The sequence below is a fragment of the Lethenteron reissneri genome, chromosome 68, assembly GCF_015708825.2.
Source record: "Lethenteron reissneri isolate LAM-NWPU_2019-01 chromosome 68, ASM1570882v1, whole genome shotgun sequence".
Classification (NCBI taxonomy): domain Eukaryota; kingdom Metazoa; phylum Chordata; class Hyperoartia; order Petromyzontiformes; family Petromyzontidae; genus Lethenteron; species Lethenteron reissneri.
In genome coordinates this window covers 521,869-535,097 of record NC_083846.1, presented here as the reverse complement: position 1 = coordinate 535,097, position 13,229 = coordinate 521,869, and the positions used below count along the sequence as shown (strand labels likewise).

At 56.1% G+C, this 13,229-nt stretch overlaps 1 protein-coding gene across 8 annotated transcripts in view; it reads left to right on the top strand.

The window, feature by feature from the left end:
• Positions 1–13,227, top strand: part of LOC133360427 (anoctamin-5-like) — an 81,300-nt gene extending 68,073 nt beyond the window's left edge. For 7 of the 8 annotated variants that reach the window (XM_061579144.1, XM_061579145.1, XM_061579146.1 and 4 more), the window contains 9 exons: positions 326–400; positions 1,040–1,265; positions 1,665–1,834; positions 2,937–3,034; positions 3,194–3,327; positions 4,795–5,000; positions 7,207–7,421; positions 7,765–7,870; positions 7,980–13,227. In XM_061579144.1, the coding sequence (XP_061435128.1) occupies positions 326–400; positions 1,040–1,265; positions 1,665–1,834; positions 2,937–3,034; positions 3,194–3,327; positions 4,795–5,000; positions 7,207–7,421; positions 7,765–7,870; positions 7,980–8,180 (1,431 nt within the window). In that variant the 3' untranslated portion in view covers positions 8,181–13,227. The remainder of the gene's footprint in view (positions 1–325; positions 401–1,039; positions 1,266–1,664; positions 1,835–2,936; positions 3,035–3,193; positions 3,328–4,794; positions 5,001–7,206; positions 7,422–7,764; positions 7,871–7,979) is intronic. The other variant, XM_061579148.1, reaches the window with a different exon arrangement.
• Positions 13,228–13,229: the final 2 nt, after the last annotated feature.

Below are 13,229 nucleotides of genomic sequence, written 5' to 3'. Positions count from 1 at the left end.
CCTTGCTGGGGTGGTGGGGGGGGTCCATTTCCGGTTGCATCCTCTCTGCGATTCGTTTTTCTACTCCCGGCGGTGCCGACGGTGCTGATGATTCTGGTGGTGGCGGTGCTGATGATTCCGGTGGTGATGATGATTTTGGTGGTGCTGATGATTGCGGCGGTGGTGTTGCTGATGATTCCTGCGGTTCTTGCCCATGGGTTCCGGTTACGCTGATTGTTCTCTGACGGTGGCGCCGATGCTTCTGGCGATGCTGATGGTTTCTGGTTGTGGTTTCTGGTGCCGGTTGTGGTGGCGCTGCTGGTGCTGGCGGGGTGCTGTCCCATAGGCCCAGGACCCGTACATGCCCTGTGGCACGCTGGCTTGGCGGACATGTGCCTCTGCCATCACCGTCTTCTTCTGGGTGAGGAGAACTCTCGGTCTCTCCCTGTCTCTCCATATCTCTATCGCTTTGTCTCTCTCTGTCTGTCTCTCTCTCTCTCTCCCTGTCTCTCTCTGTCTGTCTCTCTCTGTCTCTCTCTCTCTGTCTGTCTCTCACTGTCTCTCTGATTCTGTCTCTCTCATTCTGTCTCTCACTGTTTCTCTCTCTCTCTCTCTGTGTCTCAATGTCTCTCCATGTCTCTCTCTGTCTCTCCATGTCTCTCTCTGTCTCTCTCTCTCTGTCTGTCTCAGTGTCTCAATGTCTCTCCATGTCTCTATCTCTCTGTCTCTCTCTCTCTATCTCTCACTGTCTCTCTGTCTGTCACTGTCTCTCCCTGTCTCTCTGTCTGACTCAGTGTCTCTCTTACTCTCTCTGTTTCTCAGTGGCTAACGTTCCCTGAGTGTGTCTCTCCCTGTATGCCACTGTCTCTGTGTCTCTATAATGATTTGTGATAGCCATGCCCGCTTCTAAGAGCTCCACAGCTCAGTGGGGCCTAACCTGCTCAAATAAAACGAGTTTTAGTCGAGTTTAGTTTATACACACGCACACACGCACACACGCACACTGCCGGCTGCCCACCGACCCACCCCCCCCCCATGCGCCATGCGTCCGCGTTGTCAGATTCTGCTGGTGCTGGCGTCGATCGTGGGCATCATCGTGTACCGGCTGGCCGTCTTCTTTGTGCTGGCGTCGCGCCTGCCCAAGGAGCTCACCAAGAACGAGGTGATCGACTCGTTCCTCACGCCCCAGATGGCCACCGCCATCACCGCCTCCTGCCTCAACTTCGCCATCATCATGGTGCTCAATTACTTCTACGTCAAGGTGGCCATCTGGATCACCGACATGGGTGAGCGGGACCCCCTCCTCCTCCTCCTCTGTCTCGCTACCCTCCCCCACCTAACTCCATAACTCCCTCCCCTTCCCACCCTCCCTACTTCCCCTACCTCCCTTCTTCCCCTACCTCCCTCCTCCTCTGTCTCCCTACCCTCCCCTACCTAACTCCATAACTCCCACCTTCCCCTTACCACCCTCCCTACTTCCCCTACCTCCCTTCTCCTCTGTCTCGCTACCCTCCCCTACCTCTGTCTCTCTCTACGAGAGCGATGAGCGTGTACCGTGCGACGCGTGAATTGAGATCGATATTAATATTAACTCATTTCCGTCATCATTATTATTTGACACTGTGTGCCAACGCTGTGCCCCGTCTGCCCACCGCCACCGCCCGTGCCCTCCTCCCTCTGCGCAGAGATGCCCAAGACTCAGATCGAGTACGAGAACCGACTCACCATCAAGATGTTCCTCTTCCAGTTCGTCAACTACTACTCCTCCATCTTCTACATCGCCTTCTTCAAGGGCAAGTTCGTGGGGTACCCCGGCGGTTACATCTACCTCTTCGGCCGCTTCCGCAACGAGGAGGTGTGTGCGCGTGCGTGTATGTGTATGTGTTTGTGTGTATGTGTGTGTATGTGTGTGTGTATGTGTGTGTATTTGTGTATATGTGTGTGTATTTGTGTGTGTGTATACGTGTGTGTACGTATGTGTGTGTGCGTGCGTGTATTGGGGAGCGGTAGTGTAGCGGTTAGTGCGCTGCGCTACGAACCTGGCGACCCGGATTCGATTCCTGCTCACGGCAAACACCGGTGACGATTATCTGAACCGCTCCTGGGCCTCCCCTAGGTCGACTCAGCCTTAAATGAGTACCTGCTGCGGTGTGTAAACATCGTCGGGGGAGACAAAGGCGAGGTTTTGGCCACCCACCCCCTCGTGTGCTGTGCCGGCCTTCATAGGTGCTCTCTAACAACACTCGCCCCAACAGTCTATTGAAGGCTATACGGGGGATCTTTGTCTGTGTGTGTGTGTGATCCCAAGATTGAGTAAGCTGGCGGTGTGAGTTGGGGTGTGTGGGGTTGGTGGTTGAGTGAGAGAGGAAGTGAATTAATGGGGGAATGAGTGTTTGAGTGATGCGGTTGGTTAGATGGCGGGAGAGGTGAGATGGTTGTTGTGGGCGGCAGTGGTGGTGCCTGTATATTTGGAGTCTGCGTCTCCCATCATCACCACAGTGGCTAGGAGATGTTAACTACCTCGCCTAGTATACAGGAGGTCGTGGGTTCGATCCTGACCCTAACACCTGCTGCTGTATATTTGGAGTTTGCGTATATCTCTCTCCCCGTGGTCGCGTGGATTTTTCTCCGGGTCCTACGGTTTTTCGCCTCCACATTTAGAATCAACATCACGCGTTGAGAGAGTTTTGGCGACTGCTATAAATGTCAACGTGATGATGATGAGCCGCCACTTTGTTGATCTTTAACTCAGTTGGCCTTACCTGGTAAAATTTAAATAATTTGATTTTAATTTGCACACAGGGACGGTGAAGATTTGGTTGTTGCGTGCCTGCCGTGGTGGTGGTGCAACAGTGGTGGTTGTGCATTTGCCCACGAGAGCGGTGACACGATTTGGTTGTTGTGCTGCCTGACGTGGTGGTTGTGCCGTGGTGGTGGTGGTGGTTGTGCGGTTGCAGTGCGAGCCTGCTGGCTGTCTGGTGGAGCTGACCACCCAGCTCACCATCATCATGGTCGGAAAGCAGATCTGGGGTAACATCCAGGAAGTGGTATTCCCGTGCGTAACACGCAATAACGTACACACACACACGCGCGCAAACATACGTAAACACACAAACATACACACGCCTACCCCTCATGATGGCAGGAGCCAGAGCCGGTCCACCGGACCTCCTGCTGTTGTAACTACCGCTGACCCCCCCCCCCCCCCCCCCAGGTGGCTGATGAACAAGCTGTCGAGCCGCAGCGCGCGCAAAGCGACGCACACGCGCATCCGCACTCGCTGGGAGCACGACTACAACCTGCAGGACCTGGGCCGCCTCGGACTCTTCCACGAGTACCTGGAGATGAGTACGTTGGGTTTCATCTTCATTGTTATTATCACAACGGCTATGACGACTTCAACGATGACTACGATGAAGACCACGAGGACGACAAGGACTTTGACGACTACGGCGACAAACTTAATTCATTGTCTATCCCTGTGCGGCCTGAATGTTGGGCTTTGTTACGTGTGGACCGTACGATTAACTTCTTAGGCACCGTACCGTAGCCAACCGCGCGAATTGCGCCGCGGTGGCTAGGAGATGTTATCTCCCTCGCCTGGTATGCAGGAGGTCGTGGGTTCGATGCTAACCCTAACGCCTGCTGCTGAATATTTGGAGTTTGCGTCTCTCTCTCTTGCCGTGGTCACTGCGTGGATTTGTCTCCGGGTCCTCCGGAGATGTCTTTAGAACTGCTTTTTGTTGTCTTCAGTTTGTTGTCCTGCCTCGCCACCTCTGATTTGCATGGTTGGCTACGTACGGTGCGAAAGAAGTCCACACACACGTACACACACACGCGCAAAGATCCCCCGTGTAGCCTTAACAGCCTGTAGGGGCAAGTGCTGCTATAGAGCATTTATAAAGGCCGGCACTGCGCACGAGGGGGTGGGTGGCCCGCACCACGCTGGCCGCCTTTGTCTCCCCAGTGGCGATGTTTACACACCGCACCAGGTACTCATTTGAGTCTGATTCGACCCAGGGAAGGCCCAGGACCGGTTCAAATAATCGTCACCGGTGTTGGCCGTGAGCGGGAATCGAACCCGGGTCGCCGGGTTGGTAGCGCAGCGTAGCGCTAACTGCTACACGACCGCTCCCCACACACAACAACAACAACCGCTATTCGCCACTAGGTGGCGATGACGTCACCACGGCGCTTGTGCCAGGCCAAATGTACTTTAAGGCTACGCTCGCTGGCAGGTCACGGGACGCACACACACACACAAATACACACACACACATACACCCACAAATACACACACACATGCACACACAAATGCACACACACACACATACACACACACATACACACGCACACACCTCCTCGTTGGGGAAGCGGCTGGTGTTGGTGGTTTGCGCCATGGGCAGCACCGTTGCCGCTGTTGGTACCGACGTCTGTGTATGTGCTGGACTTGTCGTTAAACATATCACGGGGGGGTGGGAGGGAACCTTTGTATGCATGTTGTGCTCATCGGAGGTGCGGGGGATGGACAACAAACTAAACACAAAAATCAGTTCTCCAGAAATTAGTTTGTTAATCTAGAAGATGATTTAAAAGTGCGGAGCTCCCAGTGGAAGAAACAGCGTTCCATCTACGTTAACATCCCCCACTTCCGCATCATGCAGGTACCTCCTCAACATCACCACCACCACCTCTACCAACATCATCACCATCGCCATCATCGCGCCCGTACGTGTGTTGAACACCGCACGTGGCCCGCCGCGCTAACCGCAGGCGTGCCGCCCCCCCCCCCCCCCCCGGCGCCCCGTGTCCCAGTCGTGCAGTTCGGCTTCACGACGCTCTTCGTGGTCTCCTTCCCGCTGGCGCCGCTGCTCGCGCTCCTCAACAACATCATCGAGATCCGCGTGGACGCCTGGAAGTTCACCACCCAGTTCCGTCGGCCCACGCCGTCGCACGCCCGCAACATCGGCGTCTGGCAGCAGATCCTCTCCTCCATCGCCATCCTCTCCGTCGTCACCAACGTGAGTGCGGAGGGCGCTCGCCCGAAACGACGGCCACCCGCCCGGTGGCTTCGTTGTCAACTATCTCGCCCGGTGTGCAGGAGGTCGCGGGTTCCATCGCGACCCCGACGCCTGCTGTATATTTGGAGTTTGCGCGTCTGTCTCTCTCCCTGTGGTCACGTGGACTTTTCTCCGAGTCCTCCGGTTTTTCCCTCTACATTTAGAATCGACGTGCGTTCTGAGCATTTGGCTGCGGCTATACATTTTCCACGTGATAAGCCACTTCGTTGTACTATCATTAGTGATATAGCCTGGTCGCTTCTGAAAAATGTGAGATGCAGGGACAAGAGTTCTCTCTCTCTCTCTGTCCCACCAATCACAGCGAACCTTTTGATGCAGCGTGTGTGTGCGCATGCTGAGCGGTGATTGATCTGCAGTCTGCCGTCACTGGATGGTGCAGCCCTGGTGACTAGCAGCGTGCAAGTGGTGCAGGCCTAGTGACTAGCAGAGTGCAGGTGGTGCAGGCCTAGTGACTAGCTGAGTGCAGGTGGTGCAGGCCTAGTGACTAGCAGGGTGCAGGTGGTGCAGGCCTAGTGACTAGTGGAGTGCAGGTGGTGCAGGCCTAGTGACTAGTGGAGTGCAGGTGGTGCAGGCCTAGTGACTAGCAGAGTGCAGGTGGTGCAGGCCTAGTGACTAGCAGAGTGCAGGTGGTGCAGGCCTAGTGACTAGCAGAGTGCAGGTGGTGCAGGCCTAGTGACTAGCTGAGTGCAGGTGGTGCAGGCCTAGTGACTAGCAGAGTGCAGGTGGTGCAGGTCTAGTGACTAGCAGAGTGCAGGTGGTGCAGGCCTAGTGACTAGCAGAGTGCAGGTGGTGCAGGCCTAGTGACTAGCAGAGTGCAGGTGGTGCAGGCCTAGTGACTAGCAGAGTGCAGGTGGTGCAGGCCTAGTGACTAGCTGAGTGCAGGTGGTGCAGGCCTAGTGACTAGCTGAGTGCAGGTGGTGCAGGCCTAGTGACTAGTGGAGTGCAGGTGGTGCAGGCCTAGTGACTAGCTGAGTGCAGGTGGTGCAGGCCTAGTGACTAGTGGAGTGCAGGTGGTGCAGGCCTAGTGACTAGCAGAGTGCAGGTAGTGCAGGCCTAGTGACTAGCTGAGTGCAGGTGGTGCAGGCCTAGTGACTAGCTGAGTGCAGGTGGTGCAGGCCTAGTGACTAGCTGAGTGCAGGTGGTGCAGGCCTAGTGACTAGCAGAGTGCAGGTAGTGCAGGCCTAGTGACTAGCAGAGTGCAGGTGGTGCAGGCCTAGTGACTAGCAGAGTGCAGGTGGTGCAGGCCTAGTGACTAGCAGAGTGCAGGTAGTGCAGGCCTAGTGACTAGCAGAGTGCAGGTGGTGCAGGCCTAGTGACTAGCTGAGTGCAGGTGGTGCAGGCCTAGTGACTAGCAGAGTGCAGGTAGTGCAGGCCTAGTGACTAGCAGAGTGCAGGTGGTGCAGGCCTAGTGACTAGCAGAGTGCAGGTGGTGCAGGCCTAGTGACTAGCAGAGTGCAGGTGGTGCAGGCCTAGTGACTAGCGGAGTGCAGGTGGTGCAGGCCTAGTGACTAGCAGAGTGCAGGTGGTGCAGGCCTAGTGACTAGCTGAGTGCAGGTGGTGCAGGCCTAGTGACTAGCAGAGTGCAGGTGGTGCAGGCCTAGTGACTAGCAGAGTGCAGGTGGTGCAGGCCTAGTGACTAGCAGAGTGCAGGTGGTGCAGGCCTAGTGACTAGCAGAGTGCAGGTGGTGCAGGCCTAGTGACTAGCAGAGTGCAGGTGGTGCAGGCCTAGTGACTAGCAGAGTGCAGGTGGTGCAGGTCTAGTGACTAGCAGAGTGCAGGTGGTGCAGGTCTAGTGACTAGCAGAGTGCAGGTGGTGCAGGCCTAGTGACTAGCAGAGTGCAGGTGGTGCAGGCCTAGTGACTAGCAGAGTGCAGGTGGTGCAGGCCTAGTGACTAGCAGAGTGCAGGTGGTGCAGGCCTAGTGACTAGCAGAGTGCAGGTGGTGCAGGCCTAGTGACTAGCAGAGTGCAGGTGGTGCAGGCCTAATGACTAGCAGAGTGCAGGTGGTGCAGGCCTAGTGACTAGCAGAGTGCAGGTGGTGCAGGTCTAGTCACTAGCAGAGTACGGATAGGGCAGGCCTAGTGGGCCAGTGAGTGCGCGAGTCGTCCCACGGTGACGCTTCTGCCCCCCACCCCCCCACCCTCTAGGCCATCATCGTGGCCTTCACGTCGGACATGCTGCCCCGGCTCGTGTACTACTACTCGCACCACAGCCTGCTCAATGGCACGGAGGAGCACTCGATGGAGGGCTACGTGGACTACAGCCTCTCGGTCTTTCACATTGCTGACTTCCAGGAGCGCAACCGCCCAGACGCCGCCGCGCTGCCCTACTGGTTCAGCAATGACACCGACGTCACCTGCCGGTGAGAGGTGCTCGGGCCGGTCGGCGTCCTCGTCAGCGGCAACATCAGCGCATTGTCATCGTCATCATCGGCAGCGTCATCATTAACATGGTCATCATTGGCAGCATTGTCATAATCGGCAGCGTCAGCAGCATCGTCACTGTCATTAGCAGCATCAGCATAATCTGCTTCATCAGCATTGTCATCATTAGCAGCGTTGTCATCGGCAGCGTTGCCATCATCAGCAGCAGCATTGTCATCGGCAGCATAATCATATTCACAACAATCATCATCGGCAGCAGCAAAGTGACCATCATCAGTGATGCCGTGAGTCACGTGCCTTGCCTCCTCACCGTCCCCACAGGTACCGGGACTTCCGCTACCCCCCAGAGCACCCCAAGAGGTACCGGTTCAGCACCCGCTACTGGCACATCCTGGCCGCCAAGCTCGCCTTCATCATCGTCATGGAGGTACGGGGGACCGTGTCGAGGCGGTACGGGGAACGGGTGTCCGTGACAATCGCCACGTGCTTCCCATAACCGTCTTCCTCCCCGTGGTGTCTCTCCTCTCCTCCCGCAGCACGCCGTGTTCGTGGCGAAGTTCCTCATCGCGTACCTCATCCCGGACGTGCCGCAGGACATCAAGGACAAGATGAAGCGCGAGAAGCTGCTGACCCAGCGGCTGCTGCACGAGTTTGAGATCAACCGGCTCAAGAGCTCCCTGAAGGAGCGCGACGAGGTGGACGACGTGGGCGAGGAGGAGGCGGTGCTGGCGGTCTGATGCTTCCCCTCCGCCCCCGCCTACCTCCTCTGCTTCCTCCTCACTCTCCACCGCCTACCTCCTCCTCCTCCTCTTCTTCATCCGTCGTAATCCGCCGCGTAAGCCGGTCGCGACGCTTCGGGCGTCTCCGCTCGTTCGCCCCCCCCCCCCCCATCGCCGCACACGACGTCGGCGGCATGGCACGGTTAGAACGGCGACGACCTGTGCCAGTGGAGCCGGCGTCAAGGATACCAAGAGGATCGGCCTCCTCTCGCGGGCACGAGCGGTCGTGAGTGGGCACGAGTGGGCACGAGCGGGCACGAGCGTGAGTGGGCACGAGCGTGAGTGGGCACGAGTGGGCACGAGCGTGAGCGGCACGCGCTCTGATTCACGCTCGCTTGTCGTCGCTCCGGAGTTTGTGTTTTGCGTCGGGGGCAGCGTTGGGGATTGAGGAGAGCCGCCTTCCGGCTTGCGCCGTGGGCAGCGGCACCGCCGCAGCCGCCAGCCGTGGCCGCCTTGGGTACCGTCGTCGATTTTAAAAAATCTACAAAAGCGTCCCCGGACGTGGCCAAGCATTTACAGCGGATTTGAGGAGTTGTGACGCTGCGCCTGTTTGGGAGTTGGAGGGGTTGGGGGTGTTAGGTGAGGGATGTTGTTGTGTTGCCACAATTGTGCGTTGTTTTGTTTTGTGTTGTTGTTGTGTTTCGCACCTCGGTCGGCTACGTTACGGTTTGCGAAATAAGTTGTGCGTACGTTTGGCGTTCTAAGTTATTAGTTATTCGTCAATGAGCTCACTATGATTCGGTGGGAAAGTGTTGATCGTTTTTTTTTAAACGCCTTATTTTTCTACTGCGGCCGAGAAAACGCGCAAAGATAAACATCCCTCGCCCCTCCCCCTCGGCACAGCCCACGCAAGGCCGCCGGGAGAGCGCCGGTAGCAAGCGGCGGCCATCGCGGCCGCCACGGCGCACGGGGTCCAGCCGCCTTCCCCTCGGCGGTCGACGTTTACACGCCGCAAGCCGCCGGGCTCCGTAGCACCCGGTGCGCCAACCGCTACGCCGTGCCACCGCCCCCCGCTACGCCGTGCCACCGCCCCCCATGCGCGCGTGTGGGGGGTTGGCGTGCGGGGGGTTGGTGCGTGACGGCCCTCTGGGGGTGCGTTTACTTTGCACTTGGGCGGGCCATGGGAGGTGCTTTGGTCAACCTGAGCCGCTAACGGAGTCGATTTTAAGTTTTAACAAATCCGGTCTCGCGCACGCGCGCAGACAAAAGGTCCCCCGTGTAGCCTCAACAGGGGCAAGGGCTGTTAAGTAGCGAGTAGCGAGTCGCGAGTAGCGAGTCGCGAGTCGCGGCGCCTGTGGAGGCCCGGGCGGGGTGGGTGGCCGGCACCACGCCTTTGTCTCCCCCCCCCCCCCCCCTCACGACGTTTTGAGGCCGAGTCAACCTAGGGGAGGCCCACTGGCCCGGATCATCGGAACGCGGTTGGGCGCCGTGCTCCCCTCACTTCAGTTTCATTTCTTAGACTTTTCTTTTGCTACTTTAAACCGGCGCATTTCAACTTTTCACCGATGCTAAATAATTATTAAGTTTCATTCCCACCCCCTAAGACATTTCAAGTTACATTTCACCAATGCCCCCCCCCCATCCCCCCCCCTCCCCTGCCTCTTGCACAGTAATGCGAACGATCAGAGACGGATCTATGGCTCTCACTCTCATGGGTACCAATACGAGTCGATAGGTCTCTGTGACTCTGTGCGTCTCTGTGTGACTCTACGGGTGTCTGTGCGAGTCTCTGGTTCTCTATGTAAGTCTATGGCTCTCTCTGGCTCTGAAGTCGCTGGCTGTCTTGTCCGAGTTGCTGGCTCTGTCTGAGTCTGTGGGTCTCTGTGCGAGTTTCTGGCTCTGTCTGAGCCTGTGGGTCTCCGTGCGAGTCTACGAAACCCTGACCTGCCACCCTGACCCCGTGACCTGTGAACTCTGAGCCACCCTCTCCACCGATGATCCTCCTACCCCAGTGCCCGCTACAATGACGTCGTTACCAAGTTAACTCCACGATTACAGGGCCCCGCGCACCCTCGCCCCCCCCCCCCCCCCCCCCACTCTTGTTCAGCGGCTTGAGATGGGCTTGCGTTCTATTCGCTGTTTTAAACCGCCTTGCATTGCATCGCATTGTATCACATCGTATTATATTGTATCGCATTACATTGTATCATATCGTATTATATTATATCGCATTACATTGTCAGACATTGCATTGTATCACCATCATGTTGTTATACATTGTATTGTATCACATCGTATTATATTGTAATACATTGCAATGTCATGCTTTGTATTGTATCACATCGCATTGTACCATACTGCATTGGATTTTACCGCATTGTATTGTACCGCATTGCATGGTGATGCATTGTATTACATCACACTGCACGTGAGCAATCGGCTGCTCCAGCAACATTGCTCGGTCGAAACCTAAACTCAACAATTTTTATTATTTTACCAGGTGAAGGCCCGCTGAGCTATTGAGCTCTTTTTCAGAAGCGACCTGGCCGTCACGAATGATAGCTCAGTCATCATCGTCGTCATCACCACGTGCAGATTTATAGCACCGCAACCTCCAAATATAGAGCAGGCGTCAGGGTCGGGATCAAAACCACGACCTCCTGCATGCCAGGCGAGGTAGTTAACATCTCATGGCCACCGTGGTGCCCGTCCCAATTCTCCCGCGACTGCTTTGCGCTGGAGAGGGGATCTCGAGGTCGCTGTGACGACTGATCACGGCTCTCTGCACGCTTGCGGCCGCGTTGGGCCGCGCCTGCGATCTCATGCACTACACGGGGAAGCGGGGGGGGGGGGGGTTGAGTTATTGTGAAGTTAGTTTTGTTTATCCACGAGGTTTTTTTTTGGTGGGTTATAAATGTCGTTTAAACCCGCCACCACCAGCCGACGCGGCCAATTACCAGTAAAGAGTTTGTCAAGAAAACAAAACGTGGCAATTAGTGACGAGTTGAGCACACGCCAGCAGCCTCCTCACGCGACAGACAGAATTGTGGCTGTCTCCTGATGATGCTGGATGATGTAATTACCGGTGAAGCGTCATGGTACTCGCATTGCAAATGTTGTGGGTGTACTCTCCAACACAACTGGTTAGTGCAGAACTAATCAACACGTTCTGTTTACGTGAAAAACCCTGTGTCGGGCGGTGTTGGCCGGTTTAACGACGCGTTTATATTTACGCCATCTAACGCTTTTAAAACACCTCTGTGGGAACATTGGTCGCAAAAGCCCTACGACTGCTCCTACGCGTTAAACAGTTTAACCCTTGGGAGACGAGTCGATGGTTTTGGTTGCGGCGTGCGTGTGGGTCCGCATCGCAAGTCTTACGCCGTTCTAAGGAGTTGCAACCCACGTACATGTGTTTGGGAGATGGGGGGGAGGTGCTCAGGTTTGGGACGATGGGGTTTTTGTTGTTGCCATTGAGTGTTAGAGGGGGGGAGGGGGTTGCGTTTCGAACCTTGGGTAAAGCGCGGTTGGCTACGTTACGGCGGTGGAAGAAGTTAAACCGTGCACGCACGCACGCGTTGGTTACAAGTGATTTTTTTGGACCCGGGGCTCCAAAGGGTGACCACTCAGCATTTGGTGGCCAACACATCCATTACCTCTCAGTGTTAATCAAACTCCGTGGAGCTGTGTCCACAGTGCCCTGGCGGTGGTGTCACGGCGCTGCGACCGGCAATACGGAGAGGAGAGGGGCGCCGATTCGATTCCACCTCTCCCCGGCAGTCAAAGCGGCGGTCTCAACTTGAATGCGGCAACTTCCGGCCACCTCTGTGCCACCCAGCAGCGGTGCACGGTGGTTACACCAGCACAGATACGGCGATCAGCGGTGGTGGTGACGGCGGTGGTGGTGGTCCCGCCATCGATTCCACGTGGCATGAGAGGGCTGTGGGCCTGAGTGGCGGGTGATGTTTGTCGAGGCAGGGCGACACAGAACGTCGATCGACGAGTTGAGACTTTGCCGAGCTTTATATGGACAGACGAATACAGCGACCGATATCACCACCACCGCAATAACCATCGTCACGTTAATTGTCACAATAGCCATCATGACCATCTTCATCATTACCACAGTAACCATAATCATCACAATAACAATCATCCCACCAAAGTCTGGCCTTGCAGACGCCTACCCAGATGGTTGGGTAACATCGCCAGAAAAACAAACGTGCCAACTGGCGATGTGGGTTTCCACTACGCATTGAGGCACGGAAAGGTCACGGATCGTAGCGAGGGTGTGCCAACGGATCGCACGGCAAACGCCCCTCTTGCCATACGCCTTGAGGCAGCACCGCTGAGCGTCCAGCAGAGAGCAGCGAGTCCCTTGACCCCCACCCTCAGCCTCTAAAATGAGGGGTGGGCAGCTCCTAAGTGACTGCTCAGCAACCTTCTTCATGCCTGTGGTCTCCAGTATTCACGACATCGCATTGCAGCTCTTGAAATAGGTCGCTTTTTTTAATGTAATTGGTTGACCCCCCCTCTCCCTCCCCCCCCGGTCTAAACCGTTCCGCTAAACCTGCACCAACGCCGCTTGCACGTTTGATTGTATTTTAGTTCAAGACAAACCGTCTGGATGTTGTACATACATCTCTCACACACACACACGTGGTGTACATGGAGAGATTTTCAATTTTGCCAAATTTCTTTGAGGTTAAGATCACGGAATCGTTTTTGTACCAGTGACCCCCCCCCCCCAGTGACCCCCCCAGCCCCCCCCTTGCAACCTCTTCCCCCCACCCCCCCCATGAGCCCTGAAGTGGGGCTGTGCATCACCCACCCACCTCTGCAGAGATGGAGTGCTGAGTTGTATTGCGACTCTGCGTCGTGGTGTTGTTCAGCCCCGAGCAGAACTCCACCGCCAACCCTCCCACAACCCACACCTTGAAGGAATTTAGTTTTTGTAAACAATTTGTTGTTTTTGCACGGCGTCGTCGAGTGAGACGGGACGGAGAGCCTTGTCATAAGTTACAGCTGTGAAAATGTTCAATAAAGTTGCTTTATGTTAAATAAACT